The sequence below is a fragment of the Aspergillus nidulans genome, chromosome II, assembly GCF_000011425.1.
Source record: "Aspergillus nidulans FGSC A4 chromosome II".
NCBI lineage: Eukaryota > Fungi > Ascomycota > Eurotiomycetes > Eurotiales > Aspergillaceae > Aspergillus > Aspergillus nidulans.
Window position 1 is genome coordinate 2,188,553 of NC_066258.1, and position 16,577 is coordinate 2,205,129.

The 16,577-nt window shown below is 50.4% G+C and overlaps 5 protein-coding genes across 5 annotated transcripts, besides 1 other annotated feature; 2 read left to right on the forward strand and 3 right to left on the reverse strand.

The window, feature by feature from the left end:
• Window positions 1–16,577: part of a sequence feature (contig 1.65 1..278071(-1)) that runs on past both edges of the window.
• Window positions 589–1,980, forward strand: ANIA_04045 (Spo7-like protein; the record flags this gene model as incomplete). The annotated part of the gene is made up of 1 exon (XM_656557.1): window positions 589–1,980. The coding sequence occupies one exon, from the start codon at window positions 589–591 to the stop codon at window positions 1,978–1,980; it is 1,392 nt and encodes a 463-aa protein (XP_661649.1).
• On the reverse strand, window positions 2,487–5,313 carry ANIA_10497 (MCM DNA helicase complex subunit MCM3; the record flags this gene model as incomplete). The annotated part of the gene is made up of 6 exons (XM_050611337.1): window positions 2,487–2,523; window positions 2,589–4,648; window positions 4,700–4,963; window positions 5,010–5,115; window positions 5,170–5,216; window positions 5,284–5,313. 6 exons carry the CDS (start codon window positions 5,311–5,313, stop codon window positions 2,487–2,489), a joined length of 2,544 nt encoding a protein of 847 aa, XP_050467373.1.
• On the reverse strand, window positions 6,422–10,261 carry ANIA_10498 (putative translation regulator (Cya5); the record flags this gene model as incomplete). Its single annotated transcript, XM_050611338.1, has 1 exon — window positions 6,422–10,261. One exon carries the CDS (start codon window positions 10,259–10,261, stop codon window positions 6,539–6,541), a length of 3,723 nt encoding a protein of 1,240 aa, XP_050467374.1. The 3' UTR covers window positions 6,422–6,538.
• Window positions 10,685–12,713, forward strand: ANIA_04043 (signal recognition particle subunit SRP68; the record flags this gene model as incomplete). Its single annotated transcript, XM_656555.2, has 3 exons — window positions 10,685–10,921; window positions 10,981–12,123; window positions 12,182–12,713. The coding sequence occupies exons 1-3, from the start codon at window positions 10,731–10,733 to the stop codon at window positions 12,711–12,713; spliced, it is 1,866 nt and encodes a 621-aa protein (XP_661647.1). The 5' UTR covers window positions 10,685–10,730.
• Window positions 13,162–15,513, reverse strand: erg5 (C-22 sterol desaturase). Its single transcript, XM_050611339.1, has 4 exons — window positions 15,265–15,513; window positions 15,064–15,214; window positions 13,754–15,002; window positions 13,162–13,699 (listed from the first exon to the last, which is right to left on the reverse strand). Exons 1-4 carry the CDS (start codon window positions 15,422–15,424, stop codon window positions 13,664–13,666), a joined length of 1,596 nt encoding a protein of 531 aa, XP_050467375.1. The 5' UTR covers window positions 15,425–15,513; the 3' UTR covers window positions 13,162–13,663.

Below are 16,577 nucleotides of genomic sequence, written 5' to 3' on the forward strand. Positions count from 1 at the left end.
CGTCTGTTACTCTCGGTCGTATAATAAAATGGCCGTAGGCAACAAAGGAGGCGAAGGTGACGGAGAAAAGTATTTGAGAGCGCCAAAGCCCGATTATCCCCGACCCAATGGAATGTCCCAACGTCAGAGCGCAAACGAGCGAAATTCGGCGGTGCGGCGATAAGGACTAAATGTCTATCGTTTGTACATAGAGACGCTAGAGAGAGTATGGATGCGCTGTCGAGATACACGAGACTGATTGAAGATGGTAGAGGTCACGGTGGTGCCCGCCAACAAGACGATCCTCCGATTCCTCCCCAACTTTCCTACTTCCAGCCTTGAAACTCTGGGAAGGCAGCCCACTTTCACTTCCATCCTCATCCTCATCCTCATCCTCTTCCTCATCCTCATCCTCTTCCTCATCCTCATCCTCTTCCTCATCCTCGCTTCAAGTTCCCTTTCCATGCGATAATATAGCTCATCGTTGTCCAGCGGCCATGCTCTTTTTATTGACATACATCAGCTGGTCTTCCTCTGTACAAATTCCCGTCGTCGCGTAGCTGTCTTCCCAGACCCGGCCTTAACCCACCATACTTCTCTTCACTCATCATGGCTGCACCGAGCTTGGATCAGCTAGTCAAGGGCTCTCCAGCCCCCAGCAATCGTCTACGTTCGTTGTCAGCCCCGTCTGCAGAGCCATTGAAGTCTAGCTCCTCTTCGTACCCATCAACAGCATCGGTTTCATCGACACCTTCGTCTACAACCGCCAACGATCCTCTTTCAGCACTGCCTTCTTCCCCCCCGCAAATCTATTTGAACCTGCTCATTCTCGAGAGCTCACTCAGAGCTCAGTATCTGGCGTTACGGGAACGCCGGCGACAGAACACATTCTTCCTGCTCTTGCTCGCAGCATGGATTACATACTTTGGCTACGCGCTGTTCCTGCGTCCGCGTGAGGACGGACGTGGAGTTGGAGGATCGGTATACTGGATGGTCGAGATGTGGGAACGGGTCGCGCTCCTTGGAGGTGTGGTAACAGCACTCCTGGTTTGGGGCACTGGACAATGGGAACGTGGAATCCGGTGGCCTCGGCGCTGGCTTGCCGTCGCAAATCGTGGTCTACGGACCATGAACACCAAGATAGTGGTGATTCGAGGCCCTTGGTGGCAGGAATTGCTTTCGTATCTCTCGTTTCTCTTCCCGTTCTCCACGCCCTTCTTCACCTCTGCAGTAGGTGATTTCCACTACCTCGACCGGCCGGTATCCGAAAAGCGCGGTGGCCGCTCTCTCCAAAATTACTACAATATTGACCCGGAGTCCGGGCTTGTGGAAGAAGATCTCAGTCCGGGAGGAGACCATATCCGACTTCTGTTGCTGCCGAAGCTATTCTCCCCCGAATTCCGAGGTAACTGGGATGACTATCGCACCGACTTTTGGGATAAAGAAAATGAACGACGTGCTCAGTTGCGCGAGAAATTGCGACAAAGAGAGCGCCAGATAGCCCGGCAGGAGGGATCATGGTTTTGGTGGATTGGACTTGGCAGGAATGCGTCGCGACGTCGTCGGCTCGCCGCCGCCACACTACATAGGTCCATTGAAAACGATAAAGGCCACCGTCATGCCCATCATTCGCACCCGAGCATTTCCAAGTTAGCCCATGAATCGAAATCACCCCTTCGACGCTCGACGCGTTCCGACTCACATTCTCGTACACCCTCACGCAGCACCACCCCAATAGACACGGATGACCGGCCGCCGTCCAGATCATCTGGCTCTGGCCGTCCCCGACGAGGTAGCCTCACACCATCTACGCCGGGCTCGAGCATCGAACAGTCCCCACGTCGAAAAAGGACCGGATCGAAGACACTGAACCGTGGCTTGTCTCCTTTGACGCAAGCACAGATTCGGGAGGGCGTATACCCGCCGTCTATTGCGTCAGACGACTCAGCCTCAACGCTGGGACTGGCTGTAAACAAGGAGAAGAAAGAAGACGATATCTGATGATTTCCATTACGACTTGCTCAGTATGCTGGTCTTGTTTGTTTTTAATATTAATATATTATACCCAACATAATAAATATCGGTTGCATTTGGGATCTTGGGTTGTTCAAGTCTCCCCAACATCATTCTTTTCCGTCTTAAGTACTTGCCAGGAGCCCCAGCATTAAGATATAACGTAAGGCTTAGTGGATTGCATTGATGACCGACCTTTCTTTTTCCAGTAGGCCAGGAGCTCTGGCTGAACTATACCTGTTTTCTAAAATAAAGACTTCCGAGTAAAACATGCTCAGTGCCAGAAACGGTTGAAACTTATTTGCATTGCGTATCCGCTCACACACCGCAAAAACGCCTGGTAGAATGAACTAATAGATGTTGAGGTTTATGAGAAAATATACGTAAACCTCATGAACAAACAGGGAAATCCAAGTATGCAGTATATCCACCATCAACTGATTCCCAAACACATGACGGCTTTCGTTAGGTACTATGTACTAAGGTAGTATCGTCTAAATCCTGTAGACAGTCTCGTCGTCTTCGAGGTACCTGTAAATAAAAAAGACAGGTGTTAATGAATGTTGAAGAAGAGAACGGTAAAGGTAACCACTTACATCAATTCGTTTCTCTCATTCATAGCTTTCAAAGCTTGGATTGCCTCCGGCCGCTGGAAGACCGCCGATTCGCCGCCTAGTGAGCGAGAAGAACGGATAGCCGCGTTCACGGCACCAATAAGCTCCTCAAGATCGGCAGTGTCTGATGAAGAGAAAAGCGCGGTGCCCATCAAAGGCCCTAGTGCTTGTCGGAAGAGTGTCAGACGCGCGGGCGTTATTGTCTGGGAGGATGCGGGCGCGGACGCGGATGCATTTTGTGTTTGTGAAGTGTCTGTCTGGGATCCGATGAGCTGTGAGGCCGGCCGGGACGACGCAACGGACATTTGGGATTGGCTGGACTGGTTCCGCTGCCCACGGGGACTGGCATTGTACAGATCATCTTCAACCACGGAGACATTGTCGCCGTCGGCGTCCATTTCCACGTCCTCGTTTGTCGAAGAACGGGCTGCTGCTGGCGCTCGGGTACGTAGGTTTCTCCGGGTAGAGCGAGGAGTGACAGAGGCGTTTGTAGGGGTTTGGTCGTCGTCGCCATCCTCATCTGAGTCGTCGTCGCTGGACTCAGAATCGTCGTCGAAGGTGGTGACCTTTCTTCTCTTGCGGCGTTCATCTTCCACGATTTCCTTGAACATCGCGAAGCGCAGGATAGATTCCGCTACCTTGGCATCTCTCTCCTCAACCCGGCTTGACAGGCGGGCTTTGGCGTGTGCTGTTGAAAGACGAATCAGCGTCTCTAGGGTACGGGCAGTGATTGGCGATGTTCGTCGCTGATTTGCTGACAGCTCATCGTTTCGAAGTGCAGAGTATGTAGCAACAATATGGTCAGCAGCGCCCTTTGTGAGGATGGGCTTGATCCGTGACTTCGCGTATTGGATGTACTTCTTGATGAATGGGATGCTGAGGATTTCAATGTCCTTCTTCCGTCCTCTGCTTGTGTTGGCAATGCCGACATGAAGCATTGCATTGAACTTCTCGAAGACATCAGTTGGTTGATTGGAGTCGTCTGCATCATCAATACCAACGCCCAATGTCTGGTTGAGTTGTTCTCGTACAGGTGCACCTTCCTCTGTGCCGGGTTGGCGATAACGATGCATGCGAAGAACATGCTCAGACACCATTCTGTCTCTGGCATCTTCAATGTCGTCCGTCACAACGAACAGTAAATCAAAACGAGATAGTAGGGAGTCGGGCAAGGCAATATTCTTATGCGGGTCTTTGTGGGGATCATATTGACCATAGATAGGGTTAGCAGCAGCCAGGACACTACAACGAGCGTTTAGACTGGTATGAATGCCTGCTTTAGCAATGGTGACCGTCTGCTGTTCCATGACTTCGTGGATAGCCACGCGGTCTACATCACTCATTTTGTCAAACTCGTCAATACAGACCACACCCCTATCTCCCAGAACCATAGCACCTGCCTCAAGTCGCCGCTCGCCTGTCTCCTTGTCGGAGGTAACAGCAGCAGTGAGACCAACGCCGGAAGATCCTCGACCAGTCGTAGCTATGGCAAGTGGGGCTGTATTGAGGACAAAACGAAGCATCTGAGACTTTGCAGTGGAAGGATCACCAACCATGAGGATATTGATGTCACCACGCAAGTGCGTACCATTGTCGAGATTCTTTTCCATACCACCCAAGAGCATGAGTAGAATGGCTTTCTTGATGTACTCGTGTCCATGAATACTGGGAGCAAGGGAGCTGGACAGCAATTCGAAGACATGCTTCTTCTTGGAGATCTTGTTGATGTTTCGAATGTCGGTGTCAGTAATAGTGGCCTGAGCAATCCCTCCGCCTGACTTCGATGACAACTGGATGATATTATTTGCCATAACGACTGTGCGGAAGGTGGAAGATCCTGAACTGGCGTTTCGGTTTCCCAGAGAGCGGTAGATTCCAACCAATTGAATTCTGTCCCCAGGTTTTGCTCGATCGACCAAATCGTCATCAACAATCACATCAACACTTCGGGGAAGTTGACCGGCTGGGGCACGTTCAGGCATTTCCTGAATGGATATCGTTTGATGATCCATGTACGTACAATAACCGTATTCTGTAATGAGCTACAAAGTGGAGAGTTAGCCACATATGTTGGATTGAATCGAAACACTTACCGGGTTCTTATCTTCATCCTCCTGAGGGTATATGTTCATAAATGTTGCGCCAGTGGCTGTCATGGTCTGATCCCTATATTTCCTTGTAACAAATCTGTCTTTTCGCTCGTTGTAATGCACACTCTGAATGATCTTTGGTCGAACCAACGAGCATTTCGTCACAATCCCCTCAAGAGAAACCATTCGGTTAAGGTGTGAGGATCCGAGAGTTCTAGGGTTACATGAGAATTCCCCAAATGCGCCAACGTAAGCACAGTAATAATTCTAGCATGCATTAGATGGGTAAACGGCTGTGAAAGAGGAAACTCACCACTTCGTCGGCGGTTTCGCTTGACGGGCGGTTAGGGAGAGTCTTGATAACATCTTTCAGGGCTCTGTCGAAGGCTTGTGTCCAGTCAAAAGGAGATGTAAGGAGGCTACAACAGATGTAAGCAAGATAAGTACTGTGATGTATAGGCATAGCCGCTTACCCATCTGCCATCTCCCGGTTGTGTGCTCGGATCTCATCAATGCTGACCTAGATGCGAAACGATTAGGGTCCTATTCGAATTTCGCCAATGCAATTATAGTTAAGGGGACCATACAATCAGGCGACGTAGTTTTCGGTTGAGCATCAAAACAATATCTGCTCGGTAGCTGGTCAAATTTGTAAGAACGTTGGGCTCGGATGTAGGAAGGGGTTCGAAGAGGTAACAACGGACCTACGCGCTCTAGCATCGCCTAGAAAAAGTGCCGTCAGTAAGCCATATCAGACATAGGAGGTCCATTAAGCCTACTGGGATCAAGGAACTCAACGGCAGCGCGCACTCGATCTTGAGCGGCCTCATCACGGAGTTGTGCTCCGTCCATGCTGAAGAGTTATTACGTCGATGGCAGAATAGTGTTTTGAGGACAATGACTGGTAATGGACAATGACTGGCAATGGAAGTAATAATTAGATAAAAGAGATTTTTTTTCTGCACGGGTGCCGCAGACAATTTGAGCCTTTGGGAGTGACCTGGACGCCCTGTTGTGTATTCAAAAGATCATTGAAAGGTGGAATGGAGATTCTTCCAAATTACGCGCGCAATCCGAATCGGGTATAATTGAGACGCGCCTGGCGACGCGTTGAGGAATGACTAAGCGAACTCTGTGCCAACTTGGCATAATTCCCAATTGGTCCGCGCCCGGTCAGTCCGCCCATCCCATACTCAAATATTGAACATACTAGGCAATTAACATACTAGGCAATTTGGAGGCGATTCGCATCAACTAATAACTGCATAGCAAAAGAATCAGATAACCGGTTGTCTTTGTACTTCTTGGTCGAGCGGTTCAGACTTAAAAAATGATGTCCAGAGAAATTTCCTAGCCCATATAATATATTAGTTAAAACAACCCCATCTCTGTTGGTCTGGTTAAATGAGATCGTGCCTACCAGGCATATTTGATGCAGTTTTAGTAAATACCACTAATGCCATGGCAAAGCCAAGTTTATCAAAGTGGGTGGATCTATCAGTGTGGGCGGACTGATCGAGAATCTTATAACTCGTCGATTGTGAATTAAGCTTACCGCTCCGAGCAATTGCGTTGTATATGGTCCATGATAAAGAGGGATATACAGAAATAGTCTACTACGTACGGTGTTCTACAATCGATGTATGGGTTGAGCTAATTGAGGGCGGGTATAGGTCATCCTTCAAGCCTTTTGGAGATTCGTATATCTCAGGAATATAACAATCATGTCCTAGACTACATTATAGTACATAAGGGTCTTCTATATACAATATACAAGTGAAGCACTCGTTGCTCAATCCAACAACACTACCAAGGCACTTCGCGCTATCGCGTGGAAAATCCTCAGACTTTTGTGCGGCTCTCACCCGGGTGAGATTCACTCTGGGCTTGCTGCACATCTGGGGCCTCGTGCAGCCGCTCATGTGCCTCCTCAGACGGAGTTTGCGACTCCGATTCTAGTGCAGCTTCGTCTGCTTGCTTTGCCAAGACAGCATCTAGAAGCTCACGATCCAACATATCGCTGGGTATCGACTCATCATCCAGGGGTTCATCAGTCGTTAACTGCTCGCGCCTAGAGAACAACGCCGATTCCGCTTGAAGATCGAACTGATCCTCATAATTTATCGTTGACCAACTTGGCTCTAGGGTCTGGTGAGGGTCGGAGTTTTCGGTACTCGCGCTCGAATCGGGCTCAGCATTCAGGGGGTTAAAATCCGCCATGTTCGGTAGTCTGCGACGACCGCCGACACCAAGGACGCCGCCCGTCCATACAAAACGTTCTCGTTCAGGGAATACCCTATCAGGACGTTCCGCACGATCTCGCAGGAGAACTCCTTGGAACTTCTCTCGCAGACGTGGCATTGCAGCAATGGCCGTAATTGTTTTGGGAGCAGCATTGTTGAGAGCACTGAGTTCGGCCGTTCCGGCTTCAATGCTATTGTTCCGTGCTCGTAGTAAAGCGGAGGCGAGATATACAAGCGAGACATATGTCGGTTGCGCGAACTCGGGATGTCTCTTGCTCCAATACCTCTTGCCCTTCGGCCCCAACATACCGCGCGGCTTGGGGAAGGGTTGCTTCTCCATTAGATCAATAGCAGCAGTGACATTTGAATGCTTGAAACCATGCGATTGCCGGAGGTGGTTCCATCCTGGGAACGCTGGCATAAACTTCTCTTCAAAGACCGAAAAAGCTTTGAGAGTGTTCGTCGGATCGTCGGTGGTCGCAAACATCTGCACGTACGTAGACCAATTGAAAGTCGACAGGCAGAACCCATCCTTCTCAACTTGTGCTACTACTTCGTCTATTTCTTTAAATCTTTTCCGATAAGCAAGTGATCTCATATATAAAGACAAGGGTCGAGAAAGTTCGAAACGGTACGCTGGTAGTAGGGGTGGTCGTTTGGTAGTCGCCGGAAGTTCTTGCGGTTTCCATAATCGCTCGCTTATGGGCTTGCCCAGGCTCCGCGCTCGGCGATGAGCTAATTTCCAGCATTCATCCACTTTTTCGAGTTGGTCTGCCTTCAAATAAGCCAGCATTAAACTTGTAAGGAGACTGAGTGGAGCTCTAGCTTGAGCATCCTCAATCGACTGCCTCCGGGCTTTTGCATACTCGCTGAACAGCTGCTTAACCCTGTCAAGATTACCCTTCTTTGCGTACTCGGTCATAAGAGGCTCGTAATAGCTCGACGGGAAAGCTTCAGCAACTGGCAACCTGCTAACACCGGGTATTGGGGCTGTTTTCACTAATCTCGCTTGGTCGAAATCCTCGATGATTTCGGCCAGGAGCTTCTCTGCATGCACGAAATGAACTTCTGTTGAGTCCATTCCAGCTTCTTCCGCCTGAGCCTGGGCAATGAGATGCAGATCCCGTTGCAGTTGAGACCTCAGGAAAAGAAGCTGCGTGCCTGGCTCATGGTGTCCGAATCGCTCCTGGATCTCACGGAAGATGACGTGTACCATGTCACGATTGCGATCTTTGACATAGCCGTACAAGACGAGGGCATAGTGAAACTGCGTGGCGTGCATTTGTCCACTTCTACTGAGTGTCCTAAGGATTCGACGCGCCGAGTCTGTTTGCCGAAGAAGGACTAAGCTGAGAAGAAACGCAGCATAGGTCATGTCGTCCGCCGGTATGCCGGCGGCATCCATGCGCGAACGTATCCTAGCGATCGATTCCAAGTCCATCTCAAATGCATAATTCCAGAGTAGAATGTTCCACATCCTCACTCTTGAGCCAGTTGCATCAACAGTAAGGCAAGCTTCTGCGAAATGTTCTGCCTGCTTCAGGTTTTTGTTTCGGCAATGAGCTTCCACAACTGTATCGAGCATTGGTGTTGTTAACTGAACCTGTTGTTGCTTGGCTACCTCGAGCGCTTCAAGAACTAAGTCAATGTCACCCCGGTGTGCGCATAAGCCCAGGATAATACCAAATGAGTAAGAATCAAGCTTAACCTTGTTCTCGACCATCATTTTGAAGCGCGAAAAGCAGCCGGTAAGGTCGCCAGCATTCGCATATGCTGTGAGCAGAATATTCCAGCAATGTGTAGGCGGTCGGCGGCTGGTCTTCCTCCATAGCTTGCCAAACTCTACTAACGTCTCATGCACATCACCTTTCCTGGCATGGGCGTAGAGGAGATGTGCGCGCATTTTCCAAAATTGCGAAGTCACCCGCTCTCCATAATGGGTTACATATTGCTCGTACACCCTGTTAACACTTGACGAATCAGCAGCCCTCGAAAAAACGGCAAGAGCGTGTCTGTATGCAATCGCGGGCGGTTTCGAATGATAGCGCGAGAATTGCTCGAGGAAATAATCGACGTTGGCAGTAATGTCGAAATGCGCGAGTTGTTTGACAAATTGATTAAGTATCTGAGTCGATGGTGGCATTTTGTCCATGAGCCAGTCAAAGTCACGGTAGATAACGACGGATCGGACAAACATTGCCCTGCGTTCAGAAGACTGAAGAGTCCTGATAAGATTCCAAAAAATATGGGAAGTGAGAAACCCCGCTGAGTGGAAATCTCGGAGAAGGCGGATAAGGATATTGGTTGATATATTCTCGACAAGATTCGACGTTGCAAAGATCTTGCCAGTGAAATACTTGACAAAATCGGGCTTTCTTTGCTCTGCACTTACTACGTTGTTTGCTCGGCTCTGGAGTTGCGCGGATAAGTTAGGCAGGCTGGTCAATACTGATGAAGTGTTCAACAACGGGAGTATGCAGTCCCACAACTTGTGTCCATCCACTGGACACACAGTCTCGTATAAGCCCTGCGCTAGAGCCCAGTCAGAGCTCTCTATACAGTGAGCCAAAGCCAAAGCCCAGCACGACAGACCGTGCCCATTTACCTGCGCCTGCTGGCAGACGCTTCCCAGCTCCTCCAATTGCCCAACGGTGAGATGCGATCTTAATAGGGTCAAGTAGTCTTCAGTAGACCGCGATTTTTCTGGCATCTCGTAGAACAAATGCTTTGCTCGTACATGATCTGGTTCCTTCCCTGATTTGCTGTACTGCACAAACAGAGCCTGATTCAGTTCGGAGGGCTGGCCAGCAAACATATAAAGTTGCCACGCCCTATCGGCCTGGTCGAGGATTCCTTCCTCCAGTGACAGTAGTTCAAGAAGACTATCTCTCGCCCAATTGCCCGATCGGTCCTTGATGTTGTGAGCGTCGATTGTTTGTCCAGGCACAACTAGCGTGTTAGGGCCGGTTCTGGAGACAAACGTTCTGCAGGCGAGGACCCCACTCCTTCTTTTCCTCCGCGATAAGATATTTCTTGCTGAACGTAGTAGGCATGTGGCCACGAATTCCTGCGTCTGGTGAGGGTACAGAAATCCGAGCGTTGGGGCCGAATAATCGCTTGAAACTCTGTCGCCGCTTGTATTCGAGCCGCGAGATCGCAGGACCCGCCGAGGAGATAGTCGCCATTTCGAATTCTCGGAGCAGCTGCTGGTATATTGGCCGAGCCGGGTGCAGAGGGGCTTTCGCGTTCGCAGAGCACCATTGGAGTCGCGGAAGAAACGCCTCCCTGCGTTTTCAACACATCCCGCCGTCCGTTCCAGCATCCCCCTCGAAAGCCTGGTTTTCGCCTGGATTATCACCGTAGCTTCGTCAGATGAGGCCGCATATCGTATTTTGTTCCTTTCCCTGGAGAATGGCAAGCTGTCAGTCAATAAGCTCCTGGAGGTTTTTTATATAGCAAAACCAGTCTGAGCGTTCGCCTACCGGTTTGTTGAGCTCGACTTCAAGCCCAGGTTCGGTAAATCAACTATGGAAACGACTGAGTCAGACAGTTGCAGAATGTGTGGTGGGACAATTTGAAGGCCGTGGTGTGAACGGCGTTCGAAATTTCGGAGGTTCAAGCTGCGAGACCGACGAGCGTCTCGGCGATACGTTTGGCCGCACATCTTATGATCGGGGGCATTGGGCGGGCCACAACCTCCACTCCGCTGGCGCTAATGGTAATTGAACACTTGCTGGAATCACCACTCGTTCACAATATAGGCCACTTTGCGGGCACACACCACTACAGCCATGGATATTACCGAGTTCATCTTTGCTCGGAGAGAGGAAGTTCTTGTCGCTGGAGACTATAACGCTTATCGCGCACACACAACCCGCAAATTGCACAATATCCGCAAGAAGCTCGGGCAGACTACTCCCAAGGGCAGGAAGTATACCTCTAAGCCTCCAATCAGTGCCCAAGCTGTCGGCGAAAATGCGGCGTATGTCCCCAGGCGAAAATACGGTTGTTTTGTATAGTGCTAATGAGCAATGGCGGCAGAAACGTCCACGTCCTACTCCTCAGTGCGGAACGGGCGTGGGCCCAAGCGATGCATATGAAATCAACACATTCGGCAGATCCGTCGGCGAAGGGGATTACAGGTGCCGCTCGGCGTCATATAATCTCGCGGCTAAGCAAAGCAGCTGGATATGCTAACCAGCTGGTGGGTCTACTTGAAGATAAAAGCGGCTCTGGGGCTACCGACGTGGATGTACTTGAAGCGCGGGCTTATCTCAGTTCGCTCATGGGGGCTATATATCTGGAGAAGCGTAACTGGGAGCAGTGCCTTCGAAACTATTCCGTTTCGCGGGTCATCTACACCGCGCTAGGTCAGGCAGCGAAGAGGGATGCATTCCGTGATCTTATGTCCGGCAATATCGACCCAAGTCTACGATACGCAGCATATCAGATGAAGCTTCCCCGATCAAAGCCCATACCCTCATTGGCCATTGAGTACTTTCCAGCCGATTCTAGCATCAGGGCTGAAGTTGAGAAAGCCAATCCCGATTGCCTGAAAGAAGATGCCGCTGGCACGCGAAAAACCGCGGACGGACAAGTCCAGCAACTGCCGGAGACTATTACTTGGAGGTCACGCACTGTCACAATAGAGGATGCCATGATATCCCAAGCGCTCGCAGCGGCGTCGGCTGAGGAATCTCGACTTGCCGCTTGGTTGAACGCTCCTGAGGGAAACTCCGCGTCTGCAAAAGACAAGGCAGCAGCTTACGATAGTGTGATTATTGCTAGCCAAGACGCTGTCGATGCCACTAAGACGGCCATCGACGACCTAGCGAGCGAAGGGGTGGACCCAAGCGATAAGAGAATGCAGAGCTTACAGATAACACGAACCGCCGTGAATTATGCCTTGGTCGGCTGGAGAGTTGGACGCAACCGCGTTTTATGCGGCGAGAATGACGGGATTACCTTCGAACCGAGCCGGAGACAGTCTCCAAAGAACAAGAAAGCAACGTCAGAGCACGATGAACCCAGCGGGAAGAAGTTGACTCGGCTGCGTGAGAGAGTGGTCTTATACGATTCCACACTCCAAAGCATTGAGTTCATACTTGAGCTACCCGGTGTGGCGGCAGATTCAGACTTTGTCCAAGAGCTCGAAGCAAAGCGCACTTACTTCCGTGCTTTGCGGTAGGATAATCTCCAGTGTCCCTTCACAACTTGCTTGCGCTGACGAATTGACCTCCAGATCTTTAACCATTGGCCGCTCCCACGCCCTGCTTGGGAAATCTCAGAACGCTCTTGCCCTGTTCTCTCAAGCGCTCTCCCTCGCATCCAAAGCAGCCGCATCAATCCAATCTACGGCCAACACTGGCATGGACATCGACGGCCCCCCGCGCTTAAGCATCTTCCCAGCACAAGCCAGCTCCCTCGAACATGAACTTCGCGCCCTCGTCACAAAGTATCAAGGCCTCGTGACACTTGAAAGCATATCCGCGCAGGAACAATCTTCGAACAAGTCAACCCCCCAGCGCCCGCTCGTCGAGCGCCTCCACGAGTACGCTGGCGACAGCCTTGACCTGAATAACCTCGTCCCGTACCCACCTGAAATCCGCCCTATCCCTGTCAAACCGCTATTCTTAGATGTGGCGTGGAATTACATAGATTACCCGCGTGAGGGTAAGGCTGCTGTTTCGTCGGCTCAAGCGCAAGCAAAGGTGGAGTCAGTTGCCCAGGAGAACAAGGGTGGGAAACGTGGTTGGTTTGGGTTCGGAAGGTGAGGTAAAGTTTGGCGGAATGCATAGCAGTACATTCATCATGCTTGGTTGCTTCCAGCCCTGTATGCATCACCCGAGTACATAATAAGACTCTCATGACTTCACTTGCTTGACTAAACCTGCGAAGGTAGTGTAGTCGTTCCTCGCCTCTGCAAAAGCAAAAAAAAAAAAAAAGGGGAAATTCATGAGCCACTCAGCTTTATATTCATCTTTTCAATATCACAACCTCCGACCAGGATGTAAGGTAATTCATCATCATCGAAGTTATACAAATAAGGCGTGTACTTACTAGCCCGGTTTCTGGTTACAAGCTGTATATAAGCCTTTCAAGATGATATGTTTGAGGCGTCTAGTAGTTTATGTCTTCAATTGTGATCCAGCCTGCGTACTTCTATGCAGACCAGACCTAGTAGGAGGGAAATAAATTGGAAAACAGCAGTCTCAAATGGTCAGCAGAAGAATTCATGATTAATATTAATATAAGGGACATCTAGGTCATCCGAGGGCTTCAGGAGTGACGAAAAATATATCACACAAGCAAACAACTCCACGTAGCTCATTCCCATTCCCATATGCATGACATGGGTGGTTGATTTAACCCAAGCAAGCCGAGTCTAACTGCCCTGCGCGACTTCAATCGAGAGCCGGGGTTCTAAGGACGAAGATGAGACGTTAGACCCGACGTTTCCAGAATTATCCACAAACTTATAAAAAGCAATTTTAACAGCAAACGATACACCCGGTCGGACAGTAGCGGTTCGATCAGTGAGAATAGATACAGGAAGTAGGGAAAAGAGGAAAGCGCCCATGCGGTTCTCCCATCTCCGGGACAGAATCGCCGGGGTTAAGGGCCCACAAGGCGGCTGCTGTATATCGGACTCCATGGTCAAAGGGCCATAGAGTGACACAGCTCATCTAGATCTCCGGGTTGCTGTTGCATTGCGGTACAAGAATTAAGCGCGAGGACGAAAAGTAAGCAGGCAGTCGTCCTAACACAGGTTAGTCGAAGAGCAGAAGATTAAGGTAAAGATAGAGGGGTATACCTGAGGGAAGATAGTAGCAAAGACCTTGATTTCCTCAGACTGGGGTGTAGGAGTGTGTACCCAGTCCATCTCCATACTGGCCTTGCCGATCATCGCCATCAAGTTAAGGACAGCGTATGTCTGACCAAGGCAGTAGTGAGGCCCGGTGCCGAAGATGAGGAAGTTCTTAGGGTGCTGCTCGGCGGTACCGGTGATCCAACGGTCAGGGTCGAAAGAGTCAGCGTTCGGGTAAGCTTCCTCATCACGAGTGGCAGGGTAGACCGAAGGGATGATCATGGAGCCCTTGGCGACAGTAATCTTGTCGGTAATAGGGAAGTCCTTCTTGGCAATGTAGGGAACCATAATGACAGGGGGCCGGTAACGGAGAGTCTCCTTGACAACGGCGCGGGTGTAAGTCATTGAGTCGAGCAAGTCCATGGTCAAGGGAGCATTCACATCTCCATTACGGAGACGCAGGTTCTCCTCGCGAACCTTGTCAAGGATCTCGGGGCGGTCGGCCATAAGTTGGAACAACCAAGTGCAGGCGGAACTGGTGGCATCCTGGGAAGCGAACAAGAAGGTAAAGATGGTCTGAGACACCTCATAGTCGGTGAAGTCACGGAGCACCTGTGGTGGCTTTTCAGAAGAGTCAACCTCAATACCCTTGGCAATCTTTTCCCGGTATTTGGCAGAGTCCAACTGAGCCTTGATCCAAGCGTCCATAATGCAGCTAATCTCTCCGCCCGCAGCCATACGAGCTCTGCTTTTGGCAGCACACTTGGCAAATTCGTCAAGAACCATGTCCGCAGCCTTCTTTCCGTACCAGGTCTTGGTGAAAGGGAGGATGATCGGGAAGTTGACCAATTCCAGCGCAGCGGTGATGTTGTAGTAGTCGACGGAAATCTTATCAATGGCCTCATCGGAAATGTAGTGGCCTACGAAGGTACGGCAAGAGACGGCGCACATCAGGTCACGGAATTCGGGCATCCACGGCGTTGGCTTATAGTTGTTGTTCTTAGACTTTTTGAGGAAGCGCGCGTAGTAGTCATTGTAAACCTCCTCCATGCGAGGAAGATAGCAAGAAAGCGCCTGACGGGTGAAAAGGTTGTTCAAGCCCTTGCGGAAGTCAACATGTTCCTTGCCATCCAAGAATACCCAGTTAGTCTTGCCAAGCAGTTTATGCGCAGCATCGACGACACAGGGCTTGACATAAGTAGGCGAGTTGAAGATCTTGCGGGACATATCACGAGTGGATGCGATGACAACAAACCTAAAAAGGTCGACATATTAGAGACATTGCGGATTGGAAGGAGATCGTATTGGTCACATACTTGTGGAAAACAGACACACAGCTCAGCTCGCCGCTGTCCCATTTGGCCTTGTACTCGTGGAATTTGGGGTTGACAGACTGGAGGAACGGTCCCATAAACGGGAGCTTCCAAGCTGGACCAACGATGGCGCCCTTGAGGTAAATGTATCGGACTGGGAGAAAATCAGTAACTCGCAAAAACTCGCTTCCAGAGGCCACGTACACTGGTCGTAGACCACAGCTAAGGCGAACAGAGTCGCCAGAGTCTTCCAAAGGGTCAGGCCATTGAGGAAATCTGCGATCAAGCCGGCGGGTTGAAAAACTTGGGGAAAAACAGTGGCATCGGCCGCGGGAGAGACAAAGCTCCCATTGATCTCAGCCATCTTGAGCGATTGAACGGACCCCAGAAGCGAGTGTGGTAGGAAGGTCGATGGAGAGAGATGGGCTCTCAAAATACGATCCAGAAAAGGGGAGGCCGGCGGATAAGGAGGGAAATTAATCGTAGAGCGAGCCTAGTCTATCGGATAGAGAACCCTGCTCCACTTCGGTTGCCAGTGGGACCAGGCGCGCAATCCTTCGAGTTACAATGCACAACTTCCTGTGAGAGAAGCCCAATTATTTATTCAAACACAGTTTAAGGGGGGATCAGTGATCCTCCGTAATTCCGGTACCTGATTCCCCTTGATCTTGAATGATCTGTATCCATATGTACCGGTTCGCATGTAACTTACACTATAAATCTCTGGCGGACTTTGCACCAATAGTGGTGGTCGTCTTATATGGAATGCGGAGAACTGTTGACACAGTTTTGTCACGTATTGTAAGCAAGAGCTGGCCTGCCGGGCGGTCCGAGTCACCTTAGGCGGTTGCAGCCTCAGCCCTCAGGCATCCAAGCATGGGGCGCGTGTTGACCCCATCGAAGCTCTATGGAACAACCTTAAACTTGACATGTTCCAGGAACCGCACTCCTCCTTCAGTCATACTCGCATCACTATCGAAGTCATATGATTTCGTACCAGTGCATGTTTACACGAGGCAGCTGCAACGAAAGAAAGTCTCAACTAGAGGACGAACCCCTCTCACCCAGCGCTTGCGCGGTGAGGTCAAGTGCAGGAGCATAACCTTCATGGGATGCGAGGAGGACTGTACGCTGGCCAGCTTATTGAGGAATACTCACCGTACTCCATGTAGGTCAGGATGCCCCTTTCTTGAACGGTTCGGTGTGAGGAGTAATGGGCAGCTACTCTTACCGATATGGTTCGCTGGATACGACCGAACCCAAGTCACTGGTGGCCAGATAATCGAACGGCTGACGCAAAGATGATGTCGAGAAGACTGCGGTTATTCACCCACCGTTCCTGGTTACCCCTGTATGGGTATCTACGTCTTGAAGGTCATGGCCTGTGTTCAATGCCGCCGAGTTCTGGGGCTCAATGGATCATGATTTGGACATGTTTCCACGGCTCTAATGGGGTTGAAGGGCTCTTTGCGGATTTTCACTGACTACAGATGACATCAAACACAACAAATAGCTCT